The sequence below is a fragment of the Coptis chinensis genome, chromosome 9 (genome assembly GCF_015680905.1).
Source record: "Coptis chinensis isolate HL-2020 chromosome 9, ASM1568090v1, whole genome shotgun sequence".
In the NCBI taxonomy this organism is placed as follows: domain Eukaryota; kingdom Viridiplantae; phylum Streptophyta; class Magnoliopsida; order Ranunculales; family Ranunculaceae; genus Coptis; species Coptis chinensis.
The window spans coordinates 72,543,747-72,562,452 of record NC_141464.1 but is presented as its reverse complement, the minus strand read 5'-3'; the positions used below and the strand labels follow the sequence as shown (position 1 = coordinate 72,562,452).

General features: G+C 39.1%; 1 protein-coding gene across 1 annotated transcript; it reads right to left on the bottom strand.

The window, feature by feature from the left end:
- On the bottom strand, positions 1-18,192 carry LOC147477884 (uncharacterized). The gene is given in 16 exon segments (XM_086581816.1): positions 1-366; positions 843-936; positions 1,454-1,883; positions 2,227-2,580; positions 7,806-7,964; positions 8,561-8,764; positions 8,936-9,139; positions 9,927-10,139; positions 10,301-13,831; positions 13,906-14,057; positions 14,220-14,718; positions 15,552-15,818; positions 15,821-16,274; positions 16,365-16,938; positions 16,941-17,480; positions 17,936-18,192. Coding segments are annotated over 16 exon segments (8,025 nt in total). The 5' UTR covers positions 18,033-18,192; the 3' UTR covers positions 1-113.
- Positions 18,193-18,706: the final 514 nt, after the last annotated feature.

Here is an 18,706-nt window from a genome sequence, read left to right as displayed (position 1 = left end):
TGATTCAATTTTTTTTGGTCATTCATTTTATTTTCCTTTGTTTTTCATTACTGTAATAGTAAAACAGATGAGAATGCTGGGCGTTTACAAGAGGAAACTTCACTGAATCAATATTAAGAAGAGGCATGGGCCACAAAAGTGTTTTTTTCCCATGTAAAAACACCACACTCGTACAGATCTTGGTGCGAAAGAAACCGTGAGTCTGATGATCTTCCTGTGAGAGCATTAGAAAATATGACCAGAAGAGCTTCACAGGCATGGTGCTCTTCAAACTGTGACTCGGTCAATTCAGAAGAGCAGTCTTTCTCTTTCATCTGTGTTTCTGTTGATTCGGACGAAGGGTCTTTCCATGGTTGATAAAAATACCTGTTAAAACATTGAACATCATTAGAAATCAGATCGGTTTTGACATTTTCATTTATGTTCACCTCACATAGTCAGGGGAAAGACTTGTATATCACTGAGAATAGCGTAATATGCATGTATTGGAAATTAAAATAACATGTCTCAAGGAAGTTTTGTTTCAACAAGATTGAAGACCCAAGAGATCATGAAAAACAAACGTATTAAAATAGTATGAGATATTTCCATGCTTTACAATTAGCATAAATGAAGGGAACTCAATGAATCATTCCCAAGAGATCTAAGAGATAAGTAGGAAGGTTGGGATGTTGCACAGTGGAGGATTCTGTAACCCTCATTGCTGTTTAACCCAGTAAATGTATACCAGACTCCAATTATTGGTCAATTTTCTGCAATAAAAGGTGATCTGAACCCAAAAGGCGTCTTATAACAGTTATCATTGTCACACAAAAACTCTTACACAAATAGAAAATGTTTACCATCGCCACGCTGGGTTAGCTTCAGCAGGACACCGTATCTTCGAACACATCAATGCCACAAAAGCGATTTGGTCACTGTCCAATGAGACTGATCCTGGAACAATATACAGAAAAGTAGTAAATTAAAATTTGATTTAGAAGCTAATAGATTTATGCATTTCTCACTTTTTAAATGCACTGGTGGCTCAGCTATATTCGTATTCCTGTGGCATTTATGTCAGGATTGTAGTGTATAACAATTTGAACGAAAGAAAGAACATATATATACCACAAGCAAGCTAGTCAGCTAGTGGCTAACTGTCAAAGTGCCTAATCTATCGATATTGGGTATCTTGACGTAACACCATCATCAACTTCACATATCTGGCATGCCTCTAGGCTTTAGCATCTAGAAGAAGTAGAACGGATTTCATGCTGTCACCCCAAATAGGTTGAAGAAAAACATTGTGACAGGTACTTCTAAACCAGGTACTTCCAACCGCTATATGATGTCCGTTCTAAACTTTCTATTAAAGCTCAAAAGTGTGCGTCTAAACAGGATTCATGCAATGAATTGTCAAACACATACAAATGAGCAAAAACCAGTTTCCTGAAGGACTTATAGGATATACCTGAAATACCATAGGTATTGGAAAAACATAGCATGCAAAGTGCACATATGACTGAAGGAAGAAGCGCTTTGCAGTTCATTCCAAGGTTCTGTTGGAGGTACAAAATTGTAGCAGCTAATGCCTTATTAGTATTACATTCCGTTTCTGATTTTGTTTCATTAACATGTTCTCCTTCACCATTCACTTGCTTGACAAGTTCCAATAAACACTGTAGAGTTCTTGCGTTTGATCTTTCTGGGGAACTGAGAGGTTTTATTTTGTTAGATTTTCTTGAGATACTTCCACGAATTATTGAAGCTGTAATCCAACGCAGTAGCCTTGACATTATAGAATCATCACACTCTTTTTCTCCCAAAATCACCGTGCTAGTATTTGACTTTAAAGCAGTAGAAACCGCCCAAATAATCATCCTTGCAAGTTCCACACTATCCTGTGTGATCATATCAAGAACAAATTTTATTAAACACTATCAACTGAAGGCACACCAAAATCAAAGGGTAGATAAACGCCACAAGTGTTTCTCAAAGAAAACAAGATTTGAACTGTGAATTAATTCTGACAATTAAATAAAAATTACACACTCACTGTTAATTTCCCTTATGTACGATAAATTTGCAGGACTTTAAGTCAACCAAAAAACAAAGTGAAGTTCACAAATCCTACAGAATACAGTATTGTCAATCTAATCTACTGGAGTCCCTATACAGGTCTGTCCTCCCTACTCCAATTCCAGTCCCACCAAACTCACAAGAGAGAAAAAGAGAGAGATATACCGTGTGAGATATGACTGCAGGTGGTGCATTCATGAGTATGGCTCTCAATACAAGCTCAGCAATTGTAGCTGCTCTTGTTTTATCGAATCCACAGTCAATGTCTTTGTATAGTTGGAAGAGGCCATCATTGGATATGGTAAAATGTGGTTGATCCAGATCTCTGTCTTGAGAAATTCTCAATGTCCATAGAAGTATTTGTAAAATTGAGGTAGCCAATACAATGTTTTGCTTAATCAACTTAGAGCCACCTATGAAAAGCTTGAGTGCCTCAGATGAGAACTCTGACAGTTGCTCAAGAGCACCCACTTTCAGCCACTCAATAATGGATCTCATCGAAATAACATCATTGACCACCTAAGTAGCAAAATAGAATCAAACGTTAGTGGAAAGAAGAGACTGCATTATCTAGCAATCTGCCCAGACATACTATATGCCAAGGATGTATGCATGAATAGAGTGACAGTGTAGTGTACATCAACTTTTCAGGGTCAAATATGCCAATTTACCCCAGGAACAACAAACCCATTCCATTTTGGCCCTCCAGAACATAAAATTGTATTGATCTCTTTTTCTCAAATTTTATTTTGAATAGCATCTTTTTCTCAAATTAATGATGACCAAAGTGAATAAGATGCTGATATATACATATAACCATGGTATATATATATATATAAGATGTTGATGGCCAAAGCGAGTAAGTTGTATTGGTCTCTTTTTCTCAAATTGTCGATGGTGATATAAACCATGGTATACTGATCCCTCCCCTATATATTATATATATGTTAAAAAAAGAAAAAAAAATACTTATTTCCCGTAGATAGAGTGTGTTTTCCACCTTCACAATTTTGAAATCTCCCTAGAAAAGTATTGATGATACACTCTTTAACTTCCAAGACAACCAAAGTTGGTTGATGACTCATTCGTTATTATTTGATCCAAAAGATGGATAGTTAATTATAAAGATAAAAATTATAGGGAAAAAAAATAGGAGAGGGGTTGGGTAATGTCATCATCTAACGCTGTAACGAAGATTGCTTGAGTGGGGTTGTACCTTCTTACCATTTCTGATCAATTGAAAATTCCTCTACAGAGATATATCGAAAAATCCTTCTAACTTGTTATAAAGAATAGGTATTACTAGCTTCATATGTGTCGCATTTGAAAGGAGCTGAGAACTAGTAAAAACCTTTCACCGCGCCACACGATTCTTTCGCGAAGCGCTCTCTCTGACATTTCCACTCCTGCCCCTGCAAGCAAAGAGGTTTCAAGATACCAGACGACCAAGTGAACAAGCCCGAGCAAATCTTCTAGAGAGCGTACCCTTTGTTTCTATTCTTTCTCTCTTCGAACATAATAATAAGAATCCTTTTTTTTTCATTTCTATTCTATGGACCCCTTGGACCTCCGACCAATGAGGTGATGACACATGCATGTGTGCACATGAACTTCTAAAGAGTGGGAGTGGAGCGCCTGGGTGGAGCGAATTGGATGATCGGGCCAAGGGCTGCAAGATACGGCAAGAACATGACTACACTGCAAGAAGGGATGGATGAGTGCAATTAGTTAGTAAGAGCACTCAGAACTTTCTTGAGTTGGGGCAGCATCGTTTTTCTTGCTTGACGGAACTCCACCTATTAAGAAGCGAGCTATGGCCAGTATGAAATGGGCGGGGGACTTGATCCTTAATTCTATGCTATGCTATGTTGGGTTGGGGTAAACTCGGCCAAGATACTACTACTATCGACGGTGCTGCTACCTCTCACTCTGCCTTAGCCTCTAGCTCTAAAGGCTGGCCTAAGGGGTATTTTAACAGTCCTATCCAGACCAGATTAAACCAACCAAGGAACACTAAAGCAACACCTTGGCAATCAATCTTCGGATCATCAATGGCTTAATGCCCAGGTCCCAGTAGTCCACCCAGCATTAGATTTAGCAGTTGGAAGGGAAGCCCGGGGCATTGATAGGTGGAGATACAAGAAATAGAGAGATAGGTGGCTCGACTGGCCTGGCTAAATATATACTCGAGTTGTTGTTTATTCCCGGAGTGCTTGCGAGAAGCTTTATATATTTATATATGATGTATGAAGGAATGAAGCGGCGGCCCCGGCAATGAGAAGAATGGAACCTTGCCTCGACTGAACTCAAGCTACTTGAGCAGCTAATCCAGATATAATACACTCACTCTGTTCCCCTCCGCTTCCGATCGTCATATCTTTAGGATTTATAACTTAACTTCGTGGGTGGATGTAGGGATTGAGCTTTCAATGATGGGCCGGGCAAAGGCTTGACTACCTGCTATCTCCTGGTCATCTTGGAGCAGACGGCAACCTCAAGAATGAAACAAAGAATGAAAAAGAAAGAAAGATTGAATCCTTCCTTCTTTCCCTCCCGAATTTCTACCCAGGGGGCCTCCGTGACTACTAAGTACCACGCTTGCTTGTTCCACTCGCTTTACCTTAATGCTAGTGCCTTATTGTGTTTTACACTTCTTGAAGTGGAGATGGGGTTTGTGTGAATTCCACGGCAACAGAATACCGCTGACACTTCGTTCTTTCTTTATCGTTACCACAGTAGGTTAGGTTCTGTCTTTATCGATTTTGTTTGATCGATGCGATGAAGGACAGGCTTCTCGGATCTGACTCAGCTTCAGACCTGGTTGTCTGTCTGCTTCAGGAAGAGTTACTTTACAACTAACATTCAGGTAAAGCGACTAACCCAGTAGTGAACTACCTCTTCCTTCTCTTAGTGCTTATATCCTCGGCTTCAGGCTCTTCTGGCTTGCTGGCTAACATTGACAAGGAGATAAGCCGAACATCTCAAAAGGAAGACAGACAACTCGGCACTTCAAGCATATTCACACGATCACAATCATAAGCTTCCCGCAAATCAGTCATGTTGCCAGGTTTTGGTGTTTAAGACAACTAGCTAGCTAAGTAGTGAACTCACTCTTCCTTCTTAAGACATGCCACTTTCTGAGTCCTCTGAGTCTTCCACGGCAGTTTATAGTCCAGGGTGTTGGCTTCTTCTTTAGTGAAGGGATTCCGCAAGAAAACAGTTTCAGAATGAATGAAAAGCAAAGCTAACGCTTACCTTTCTAGAATGAAAGAACTGTTTTCTTTCCCGTTGTGCTAATGCGCATACGTTTTCTTGCTCCCTCTGCATCTAAGACTTACTATTTATTATCCCTCCTGCCTCCGTCTCTCCCTCAGGTTTCAACCCTAACCTCCGGGTGTGAACTTCTGCTCTTAGTACTTGTCGTTCCGGGTTCAGTAAGTAAAGAAGTGAACTTCCCTAGAAAGCCTTCCGTCACAGAATTCAAAAAGTGGGCCAATAACCCGACCCATATTGCCTATGTTCCTAGGTAACAGAGATACCAGGCTAGAGGTCAAGAAAGACCCCGTCGGAACTTGACTGAGTTAGGTCATCCCATGACCACTATCCTTCAGGTCCTGGTCCAGAGAGGTTTAGCCACACACCTACCACCTCGTCCTCCACCCAATCCTATCCCACACTGGTATGACAACAATTCCATGTATGCGTACCATTAGTCTCCCGGTCACACTACTGATAGATGTTTAGCCCTTAGACACCTCATCCAAGACCTGTTGGAAACCAATCAGTTGGTGCTCCCACCAGCTAATGGGCAACCCAACCTCCATTACCGGCCCACCAAGGAGTTAATGAGGTCAAAGACCCTCATAAAAAGTTCGATCCATCTGACTTTATTCAATCGCTAGAACCGCCCACTGCAGTTAATGCAACTGCAGTCACTCCTCATGGACCACCGATTCCAGCTTTTAGGCCCTACACCATCGATGAGTTGGTAGCACCATTCGTGAACCAACCCCAAACCAGTCCCATTCCCACAACACCGGTCAGGCTCGCTCTGGAAGAACTGGAAAACCCTGGCCCGGTCCATCCCATTCCTAGACCAAACTCTAGTCCCATCTCTCTATATGAGTTGGTGGACCCATTTATCCAGAAAGCCCTACTAGCTATTTAGTTAAAAACAGCAATCGCTTATGCTCGTATGCTCAGTCGGAGATAGGAGAGAATTCCCTGCCCCGCTAGGCGCGATCAGAGTACGCTTTCATGGTAGAACCCATCGGGATGAGGCAATTTGCTCTAAAGGAAAGGGCGATCCATTTCGATACGAAAAAGACCAACAACCAACTGCAGGAAAGAACTCCAGCCGAAGGTGGACGTAGGAGATTCAAACCTAGCTTCTATTCCTCTTTTAGTAGAGCTCACGAGAAAAGAAGCGTAGGATATTTAAACCAGTGAGACCTTAGCCCGAGCCAGGGTTGCCAGGAACAAACAAAATACCTGGGGAAGAATTCCTCGAAAGGAGAGGGAAGGGGAAGCAAAATAAATGTACTTTTTTCTTTTATACTACAAGTCATAGAAGTCAGATCATGCAGACGCAAGAGCTAGAGTCTGCTCAGTCTGAATCTAACCTACAATAAATGGATTGTCGAGAAGAACCATTTCATGAGACAAGTTCAGTCTGCTGCGTCTACTAGTCCCATTATCGTCGGCTAGTCACATAGCGTGGAAAAAGAACCTAGTATGGGCGATCCGGCCGCTTAGTAACATACAAAAGCTAGCTCCATGGGAGAAACTTCCTCACATACTGGATAGGTGGCTCGAATTCTAGTCGTCTTCCGTCCCTCGGGAAGAGAAAGCACGAATCTATTACAATCTTAGTAGAGAACAGAGGAGGTTATGAAATAAACGTTGGTTCTTCGTTCCGTCCTTGACCTATGATATGATCAATGGCTTAATCCATCCACTGGACCACCCGGAATTCTTAATTAAACCTTTACCCTTGAGATTGAAAAACGAAATTGGATTTTCTTATGAAATCTCTCTTTTCTAAATGAGTTCAGCACCAAGGCCCATATCTCGAGGGTAGCTGAAAGAGCGCTTCTCCGAGAGACATGGTTCGAAAGGGTGCACCCTACGTCTTTCTTGGTTGGACAAACCCAACCTGCTATTTCCTACAAGTCTTTCTTCATTTTTGGAGCAAGAAGCGGAACTACAGGGGAATCAAAAATCGAATGGAAGATTTGATTGCTCAATATATAGCCACAAAAGAATTTTCTGTGGTTTTTGGCGTCCTTATGGCTTTTGCCCTTTTTAGAAAAAGAAGAATTTTGAAAAATCTATCGACAGAGAAATTTAACAACGAAGCAAACGACATACTATGCACAGAAATGACTCAAAAGATCGCTAATACCTTAGAGGAATTAGTTCCACAAACAGGCGTAAATATCCCCTTCCCTATTATCGCTAATACATTGACATGGACACGTGTGTCCGTATCCGACACGGATATGGAGTGTCTGACATGGCGAAATATAAAAAACTGAGGTATATCACACACAATATGTATCCGTGTGTGTCCGACACGGACACGTGGATATGTATCCGACACGGTTGTTTTTTGAAATATGGTGTGTCCATGTAACATAGTTTCAAACAGAAAGTTGGAGCCTTATACGCAATAATAATAGCTTACAGAAGGGGAAAATTTCGTCAATAATACAGATCAAATCATTCATAAAGAAGCACATTACCTCTAAAAGAAGTGCAATATGTGTCAGAACTGGACTTTTTTCATCATTACTTAGCTTCTTACTACACGAAGAGAGAACAGATGATAACCATGAAATTAGATTGCATTCCTGAACTAGATAACGAACAAGTACAGGCAAATGTGATGACTTCCTCACAATCTGCAATGCACACAAATAATTTTTTTCAGTTAAGCTAGTCACTGATATCTGGCACATGAAGGAAGTGTTGTAGCAATGTCAAAGTGACACAACAAAAATACATATTTCACCAATGGAAATATTAAACGAGTTGCAAATAATCTCAGGTTAAATCATAAATGGAGGAAGAGGAGCAGTTCATGTAGTTTGGTAAAACATGGGATGTAAATGTGAACAACATTAGGGGTGAGATAATAAGGATGGATGAGAGACAAGAAATGAGGAAGAAGGAAAGGAAGTATCATGGAATCGCGAACAACTACTCTGAGCTTCAAGCGGTGGAGGAAGGAAAATGGTGAATAGATGAGGGTCAATAATGGTGGCTCATAAGAGCTGACGGGACAGCAGTGCCACCGTGGAGAGTAGTGGTGGTTAGGCTTTGGCCTCTTCTTCTGTTTCTGTTGTATTTTGCGTGTATAATAACTATTTACTCTAAAAGATAAAGCTGTTATAGTCTTAGAGAAGGGTGTTTTAAAAATGTCAAGAGGTACGGGGATCTAAAATAGGTGAGACTACTAAAAATTCAATTGTGCATCTCTATTGCAAGCATAAAATACCTGAAGGATCAGTAATTTTGACTGATAATCTGAGAGAGAAGATGCATAAAAGCTCAATAAAGTCTCAAGCAAACATTTCCTAATAGATATATGAGCATCATCATTAAAATTCAATCCTGCATGTACAAGCCGTAGTATCCATAACCTGTCCATCTTGAAATTAACAGAGATACTCCAAAACATGGTGTTGAACAATGGTACACACTGCACAAAGAAGATAGAAAATGTAAGCGGAGTTGATATTTCTAAAGAAGCAGCAAGGACAGAAACATCCGACTTTTGGTCGGATCTATAGATAGGCCAATAGGTAATTACATAAAGAAGCAATGCCTAAACAACAATGTAATAAAACCAAAATCTATCTTGAGTATACACCTTCAAATTAACACTTGGAGAGCGCATCAATAGCTTGCTTATAGTAAGGTAGTGACTGTGAGAAGGATCTAGCAATATAAAAGACACTTCGGCAGCAAAAATGGCAGTGATGGAAGGAATTCTCTGCCAAGGCTCCATTATCCCATTTTGCAAATATGTCAGAAGAAGTCGAAGTCGCAATACATCTTTCCTGTTTCGACAATTCTGCGACAAAGTGTTCAAAAAAGAAGAAGAGAGATGAAACAAACACAGACAAGAATCATGCATAATAAAACTTCAATACTCACCTACTGCAGTGGGTAACAATTAATAAAGGATTATAACTAGAATGAAAAAACCTTTAATATTAATATTAATAAAAATTATAACAGAATCTTTTTTCTTATGAAAAAGTTTATTGACGTCTGGGAGAAAGGATGCCGATTCTTTTCATCCTTGATTGCTAACTACCAAGTTAAGATCATTCCAGCCAAAGTAAATAAAAAGTACGATATGAGTATATGACGGCCTACAACAATGAAACAAACAAGCTAGATAAGAAAGCACAAGCTAGTTTTGTTAATATTTCTTCGATGCTCATCCCTTGCTTTCCCCCCATCCAAAGTAAGAAAGCAGATTAGACACCTCTAGAAACTCCCAAGCTATGTTTATTTCTTTTGGCTGAATAAATTCATTATAAATTACCAACGCCTTTAGCTCACAAAGAGTTTCAATCTCTCAAGTACAGCTGATATACTGACTAGAAAGATACATGTTTGTTTTTCCAAACTTGTCAGCTAATGAAGTTTGGCACGAGCTTTTTTTTTGAAGTAAAATACTAAATTTTGATTGTTTAGACAGCTTATAACGTAGCACCACACTAACACAACAAAAAATCACAAAGAAAAGCAAATTGATAAAAAGGAAAACCCAAAAAAGAGATAACATATGACAGTATTTTAAGTTAACAGCTGAATAATCAACACCGACAATAATCAAAGCCAATGTCTACCTCCAAGGCGATCTTGAATCTTCCAAGGGCCTCATAACCCACTTTCCGTAACCCTTCATCTGGTGAAGATATGCTCATAAATGCAATTGCAGGCAGGCCCAACCCTGCAAACTCCAACGGTTCAAGGTAGCCCATTGACAGACAATGGATTGAAAGTTGCATTATAAAAGCAGGATCATATCGTTGTAACCTTACACTGCTCGCAGACGACTTCTGCATCAAAACCATAAACTTGATGACTGACAAAGACAATTAGCAGATCTTGCTCATGAAAGGAAAAAATAAAAACACAACAACAACAACAACAACAACAACAACAACAACAATAACAACTAAAAGAGCAAAGTACATGAGCAGCTGGCAACCAAGAATACCTGTAACATATCAGTACGATCATCCAGTTGAAGGGTCTTCAGGGATAAAGGTCTGTTGGATGCAATCCTATCAAAGGGGAAGTTTAATATGGTTGCTGCACATATTTTGGAATCGAGAGCAAGGTTTTCTCTGAATTGCCGTCTTCGCCACCCTTCAATTGCTTCACAATCCATCATGTTGTTGGACACTAGAATATTTTCAACTGATTGTTCTCTTAGTTTTAAAGCAGATCTTCCCCACAAGTAATCCATTTCAGCAATGTTGACAGACTCTGATACTTCCATGGAAACAATCTCATGCATCAGATCAAATATCTCCAAGTCAATTTCGTTCACAGTAGCACCATAACAAGACAATAGCAAAGAAAGAAGTTCTTTGGAATTCATTCCGGCATCTTCTCTAGAAGCAACACAATCCTGACTAACTTTAAGATGATAAAGCACTCTAAGTAGCTTAATAACTTCCAATTTATGCTTATATAAAAGAGTTTTTTCCAAAACAGAATGTTTATCTGCTCCATTTTGATCAGAACCAGAGAGAATAGGAGATCTCAGAATGCTGGACATAGGCCTCAACAATGTCCCAGTATTCAGAAGACCAGAAGAATCAGAGGTTGAATCACTCCACAGAATGGAAGATACAAATTTAGAGTGTGAAAGTAAAAGCTCAAAAATCAGACTAGATGAAAATTTCCCTTCACATTGAGAGATAAGAACACCACGGAGCACCCTCAGCGTTGCAGGATCTTCAAACCTATGAAGAAGAGATGATCTGGCAAATCGTTCTACAAAAGTGATATTATTCATCTGGATGAGATTATCTCGCATCTCTACAGACAACTCAAAAATGTTTCTCAAAATGAAAGTCTCCAAGTATCTGAACAGATGTGAGCTGTCTGTGCTCTTCAGCTGTACAGAATCATCGGTAGCTACAGGGAATCTTTTCACAATTACATGCAGAGAACTGACCAAAATGTTAATAAAACTCAGCATCGGGGATTCCTCTCTGTCATGGACTACTTCAGGTGAAATATCTTCCGGATGTCCATCTGCTTCTGTTAGCAGAGGCTGAACCAGTTTTTCTTTTGGGAACAACAACATCCTACATAAGGAAATCTTTGCAATAATTCTATTTATGGTGTTCAGTAACTGTCGAGTCGAACAAATATTAATGTCATTAACATTAGAATCAAGAATATCGTCAAGTAAGCCCGAAAGTGGACAGATAGACTCAAACAGCTTGATCCTTTTCTTCATCTTCAGGGCTTCCACATTTAAAGAAAAGTAGTACTGCAACATACAAATAGCTTTTCCTAGTAGGCTACGACTGAAAAAATTAAGAAGTTCTTCAGTAGAAGATAGTAACAAGTCACCACATTCTTCCTGAAATATATTTCCAGAGGTGTAACTGTTCCAATCTAAGAAACCATCCAAGAGAATTCTTGAATAGATTGACGGGATACTTCGCAAATGTTTCAGACACTGCACACCAAATCTCACAGAGTTCATTTTCAAGTACGATAATGCAACAGGCAAAAGCATCATCAACTGCTCATCAGAGCAGACATGGATAGAGTCCTCTCCAGTGGCATTCTCCTTTAAAGGCAAATCTCCATACATAATGTATGAAAACATCTTTCCAAAGAGGGTCAAGTGCAGAGCACTTATTTCAGTAAGTAGAAACAATAGTTTTGCTTTGGTTGCAGTCGTTTCATGCATACAGTGAGCAAGTAAACTAATAGGACTGCTCATTATCACCCTTGATATTGCCATACTGGATGGGAGCAGGGCTGTTTGGGGTGGCATAAATCTCTGCCTATACACGATATTCACAGCTTTCAATAAGCATAAATCTGCACACTCTATTTTGAAACAGGTAGCAAAGTGAAGAACCCTGTAATAAACTTTCTCAATAAGGGCAAGATCAAAACTCTTCCCTTCCACTTCCCAGAACAAACTGAATCTCACTGTTTTCGTGTTCTGCTCGTGTAGATAACTGGATAGCAAGTCAAAGGCACTTTCAGAAATATAGCAACCAATGGAGAAAGCAGACTCTTTAACAGATTCCAAGCAAATTGAGTCACAGCACTCAAATATATAATGGCCAAGTTCCAGCAACATGAAGGGAGGTATAATACGAATCAATGCACAAAACACATGATAGCTTTGCAGTAGGTTTATCAAATTTTTATGTTCAACGGCCACTTTAAACTTCTTTCTAAACATCAAAACGACCCAGTGAACCAGTGTCTTGAAATACCTAACAAGTTGTCTATTGAAAGTGGTCTCGGCCTCAGATAACATTTGGTCAGCAGCTGTTGATAGTAACTGCAAGAGGTCATGGCTAATTGGATGGATATTCACATTTGATGAACTGAGAATATCACCAGAACTTCCTGCCAAGTTTCCCATTGTAACATCCTTATTACACCACAGAGGATCTGAAAGTGACACAATCAGTGCAGGATGATGGAAGATAATTTCAGCTATTTCTTGAGTACATGTAGTATCGGGTTTCGCAACCAATCCAAAAATATGTTTTATAAGAATGAAACAAACTCTGGAGAGCTGCTCGAGTTCTCCTACTGGTTCAACCCTATAGGAAGACTGTATCTGATGGGCCCAGAATAGTAAAAGTCGCAAGGACGCAACCAAAGAATCCTTAGGGCAATCAGACAGTTTGGCTTGAAGGAAATCAATTAATTTGGTAGAATCCAACAATCTCCTACTGCTAATTCCCATGATTGCAGGAAATAATACATGGAAAGACTCCTGCTTCAAATAGGAAGCGAATGCAACCGCAGCAGATTCTTTTGAATCAAAATCCCTGCTAGAAATCAGTTCTTCCAGGGAAGAATTTGTGGTTCGAATAAGAGTATCATCCTTTGTGTAGCTGGTCAATTCTTCCAGGGAAGAATTTGTGGTTCGAATAAGAGTATCATCCTTTGTGTAGCTGGTGCTGCCCTTAACCACAACCAATTCCAAACTAGAACAGAAAATATCTGGCCATAGACTAACAACCCTGGCGAGAAGGTTCTCTCCATGGAAAAATATAGTTGATAGGAATGGAAGGTGTGAACCCAGAACTTGTGCAGAAACAGTAATGACCGAAGGAAAATTTTCGAGTATCTCATCAGCTGATGCACAAACTAGTGAAGAGCAAAATGCTATAGCCACTCCAGCTAAAGAGCCACCACACACACTTTTTATGATCTTTTTTGTTTTACCAAGTGTCTTGGCAAAAGAACGACAGGTTGCACTAGGATCCTTTCTAGTGGAACACATGCTGCCACCAGCCTCCTGATAAGAAGCAATTCCAGAAAGAAGTAGCGGATTCTTTAAAGGCTCCCTTTCATGAATAAATTCCCTTGAATCATCGTTTTGATAAGAAATGCTTCGCGAAAAGAGTAATAAATTCTTTAAAGGTCTCCATTCACAAAACGAAGTTGCTGAATTATCACATACTGCAGAAGTGCCAAACCTTTCATTTAATATCAAATTAATCAGAGATGACAATAATCTTCCGTCGACCTGCAAAGATTTAATCCCTAAATCATGTTATGTACCAAGATACAACTTAAGAAACCATTACAGGAGATATATACCTGAGTTTGCAAGATATAACTTAATGTATTGGAAACATACATTGAAATCATTGATTTCTCAGATAGTTTAAAGGATCCAGAATCTGAGTCTAGCAGCCTTATGCCCTTTTCTAGAGTGCAGATGAAAAGGGGGCTGAAATCAGGGGAAACCTCTGCAGGAAAAACAATACATATTAAAAATATAGATCCTCTTGCAAAGTTGGAAAAGAATGCTTGATAAAAAAACTATAGCATCTTATATGAATATACTATTGACTAGAATGTGGGCAAGGAAGCCATCCAGAACCAAACAACCAAGTAATCCATCAAATTACCTGCAAAATCTTTTAAATTGGAGGTCAGACACCTTAGATGATCCATGTATTTATATAAGTTATTTCCCATTGTAGAAACAGCATCACATAAGAAAGAAACGACAACTTTTGACCAGTCCTGGAACACCTCAACTGCTGCACTTCCCATGGAAGACTTATCTCTTCTGTAACCAGGTAAAAACGCAAGCCAAGCATCAATTTCCAAGCAATTTCGGTCGAAGAGACCAGTACTTAACATAGCTGCCTGTGTCAATATATATGCTTGATCTTGAATATCTTTGACTGGTGAATACATCAAGAGGTCTAATAGTGGGTGCAAATGTTTGTACATCATGTTTGGAGGCTTGACAGTGGAGGTCCTATTCAGAGGAGACCATCCAATGTATTCTATCAGCAGAGACAATAGGGATTGCTGCTGACTGATTGATAAGGTAAAAGGATTGCTAGGGAGCACCTTAAAAAAATCAAATGATTTTTCCAACACCGTAGGCATTGTTCTCTGCAAGAAGAATAACATAGTCCAAAAATAAAATCAAATTTCTGATATTGTGTTGTGAAAGTTTTAAGCCGAACAGTTGAACTCATCCAATTTGAACATATAATTTGCTGCGTCACACATGAAACTAGGATGAGATTCACCTAGGTTTCAGTGTAAACACGTAGGGCAACAAGAGCATCACAGGAAGCAAAACACAGACAGTAGGGCCACGTGCAAATTTCACACTCTAATCATGTACAAGCATGTAATTATATTTCAAAGTCATCCAGGTTATTTTCACAACAGAAACAAAGAATCCCGTATTCGCAGTAATTTGAAATATATAACAAACAAATAAATCAGGGGCTTTATTTCTTGTGTGAATTGGGTGGAAGTGATTAAGAAAAAACACTAAAGGAGATAAAAATCAAAAGTATACGTGGAGGAAATTAAAATCCTCAGTATAAGACCCTAAAAACACAATTTTATTCACAAAAAACACAATATTATTCACAACCACTATCAACACTAAAGACCTGATTAGATTAAGACTACAACACTCTATTTCTAAAAAGGAGTTTTAGTCAACAGTGTGAATTGTCTCAATCAAATATCTGGTTAATTTGCTAAACTTATTTGAATGGTACTAGTTTACATACCCAATTGTAAGCAATATAAGGTATCAATGATAACAATGACGGATAATCTACGTGACGGAATTTCGAAATAAAGGAAAAAGATAAAATAAATTCATCAAAGGTGACCCTAAAGCCAAAAGATACATAGAGTAAGTAATATGGGACGAAATTTGACAAAACATGCTGAACAAACAAGTCATAGATACCAGAACTTACAAGATACAAAGTGAGAGCATCAAGCAACTTGGAGTGGAAGTATTGTTCAACATCTTTTAATTTGTTTCCTACAATGTTCGAGTTAGGTAAACCCCAGATTTCAGCTATAACCTTTACACGATCTTCTTCTTTCTCCAGCTCCTCCATGAGGAATGTTCCTCTAGTGTTTCCTTTCTCCTTAGATGCACCACTATCAGTCTCCGGGACTATCCCACTTATAACGATATCAATATCGCCATTCGCCACATCAGACTTCAACTTTTCCCACCTTCATTTAAATGGATTTCAGGTGATTCCTCCGACTTCCTTGACCTTTTCATGCCCACATCACGATTTTTAATGTCACCCAGATTCAGGGAAGACAGTAACTTAAACAAAACTTGTGAATCAGGCAGCAAAGCTCTGGCTTCATCCTGAACTTTTTGCTTGAGAGACATCCATTTCTGTGCCAATAGATTGTTGGAAGATGACATACTGTCAATAGCCCCAAGTAAGATGTCCAATGACTTCAGTGCCTCCAGAAGAAGCCTCATGGAGCCATGCCTTACACCAACATCTGAATGCAGTAACCCCCTGTTAATTACAATCCGACTAAATGCACGAGGAATGATGCATTTCAACAAACATTGCATCTCTGAACTGTCTAAAGAAGGTGAATTGTCAGAGGTGAAGCTTGTTCTTGTTGAGGAAACCAAATCCGTTGCCAAGGAAATGCCAGAAAACCTGCAAAGCATTTAGGAACCACACAATGTTAAAGAATGTGGAATAAAAATTATACGAAGTGTAATGCACTTACGATTTATGCAAACTTACCAGGATGAAGATGCGCGAGGTTCGAGAAGGTAAGGGAACTCGTCCATGTATGCTGAACCAAACAAAGGCCTTCCTTGAACAATAGCCAAAAGCAAGTCCCTGTGATACCCAATTTCTGCTGCGCTTAGCTTCTTCATGAGCTCCAAGATGCGTCTTAGATTACCCTTTAGTGGATTTGTATTAGCCTTGAGATCAGGCATCAATCCATTGCAAGGATCCGTACAAACCATAACTAGAACTTCATGTGCAATCTTAGCAGCAGACCCCTCAATTGGATTCCCTGAAATACTGATTAACTGGTCCAGAGTAACACTTCCAAAGAGAACACTCCTGAGACCGGGAGGTATCAAAGAGTCAGGACTGAGGACTCTATCTCGCAGTGTAGAAAGGACATAAATAACAGTCTCATCATCATCACTCCCGAGTCCACGAAGGACACCAAAGTACATGTCTCTAAGTTGTAAGACCCACCTTAACAATCTTGGATTCCCAATTTCTAAAAATGACATTGCAAACTCAATGAATGATTGTCTAGTTGTATACTTGTTTTCTTTCCTACTGATTTCTTTTGAGATTCTGCAAGCTTAGGAAACGATGGAAGCTTAAAATTAAAATTTTTAGCAACCTCTGAAGCCAAACCTATACCACGTCTTACAACCGCTGCCATCACTGACAATGCCGCATTCTGTCGTCTTGCTTCCTTACTATTCAACTCTGAGTAAATATCCTCCATCTTGCTTTCAATTATAGTACTAGCAAGCTTGTCTAGTCTTCGACTTAAATTTATCCTCCCAATATCACTCCGTTTATATTTCCCATCAGGATGACCCAATATAGCCGAAATCAACAACAACACATGTGCTACTTCAGGTTTACCCTGCCGTAGTTTCCAAGCTTCCAAAAGCTCTGAACACAACGGAGAAGCCTGAACATACTGATTCAACAAGTCACCTCCCGAATCGCTTCTTAACAGTTTAATAAACTCCTTTGAAGCATCTGAATGTATCTTAAATTCAAGTGAATATAAATTACGCAAAAGTTCTCTCAATTTGGCTTCATAATTTGTCTTAACAACAACTTTTGCAGTTTCCTCTACCTCAACTTCATCAACAATATCTACAATAAAAAAACAAGAAATATTAAAATAGCCCCATTTCAGTTATAACACCTATAGTCACTTAAATAATAAAATGTCAGGCATGCTTGCGTTAAATCTTTGCTATGCACAATAATACCTACTTTCTCTCAAAACAAACCACAAACTTCTTATTTTTACGCAAAAACACCGCTTATGATTACTCGGGCATGTTTTTCTTTTCACTCAGGTACAAATTTTCACAGTTGGCACCTTTCTAAGACTATATAACATCAATGTTTCTGTCTACCTAGCCACCTAGGTGACTATGGTCTACTAGACATTCTTTCCAATACAAAAATTTCATTTCATTATTCCATTTACAATGCTAACTTCTCTACTACTACTACTACTACTACTATAAGACTCATTACAGTAAGTTAAAAATCAAAACTTGAACTGAAATAAAAACAACACAAATGACTACACCACGTACCTTGTTCATTCTCATCAATATCTACCATGGGAACAAAACATTCTTCTTCATCTATAACAATATCTTCTTTGTTAATTTCATTATCATCTTCTTCCATGTTTACAACTTCTAAGCTTGTTTCCTTCATGAGTGAGCTTGTTTTGTATGTTTCTGTCGTTATGGGTGTGTTGTATAGTTTACAGGTGTAGGGTTTTAAGGTCTTTATTAGGGTTTTTGGTTTACAGTTAAACCTCTGGCCTTCTTCTGTAGAAGAAAAAGGGAGCAATGATTTGCACAAGTGTTTTGAGTTTAAGGCTATTTTTGCATTGGGCCTTGGAAATATTATTAGACTGGGCTTTAAAAGAGATTCTGTAAGGCCCAATGATATGTATGTTGCCAATGATATGGTTCAAGAAAATTTACAGTCGATTCATTTGAAGGTGGATTTTCACTCCCCTGTGGCCATGACCTCACTTTGTTATGGGATTTCACGACCTCGCAAAATCTTTATGATTAACACTAGGAGGCGTAATGTAATGCAGTAAATATACTATATACAAAGGCTTATGAATCCGAGCTACGTAATCGACCTACTAGCTGATGACATTCGATGATTTACATTGAGATACATGCTCACATGGGATGTATGTCAATACAAACCATCGCCAGTAGTAGGCCGGTTAGGTAGGTCTGAAGTCTGAACAGCGCAGCACTACTCAATGTAGGATGGTAATTGTCAATTTCATGCTAAAGGAAGGAAGGCATGTCGACTTTCCCACCATAGAATGTCTT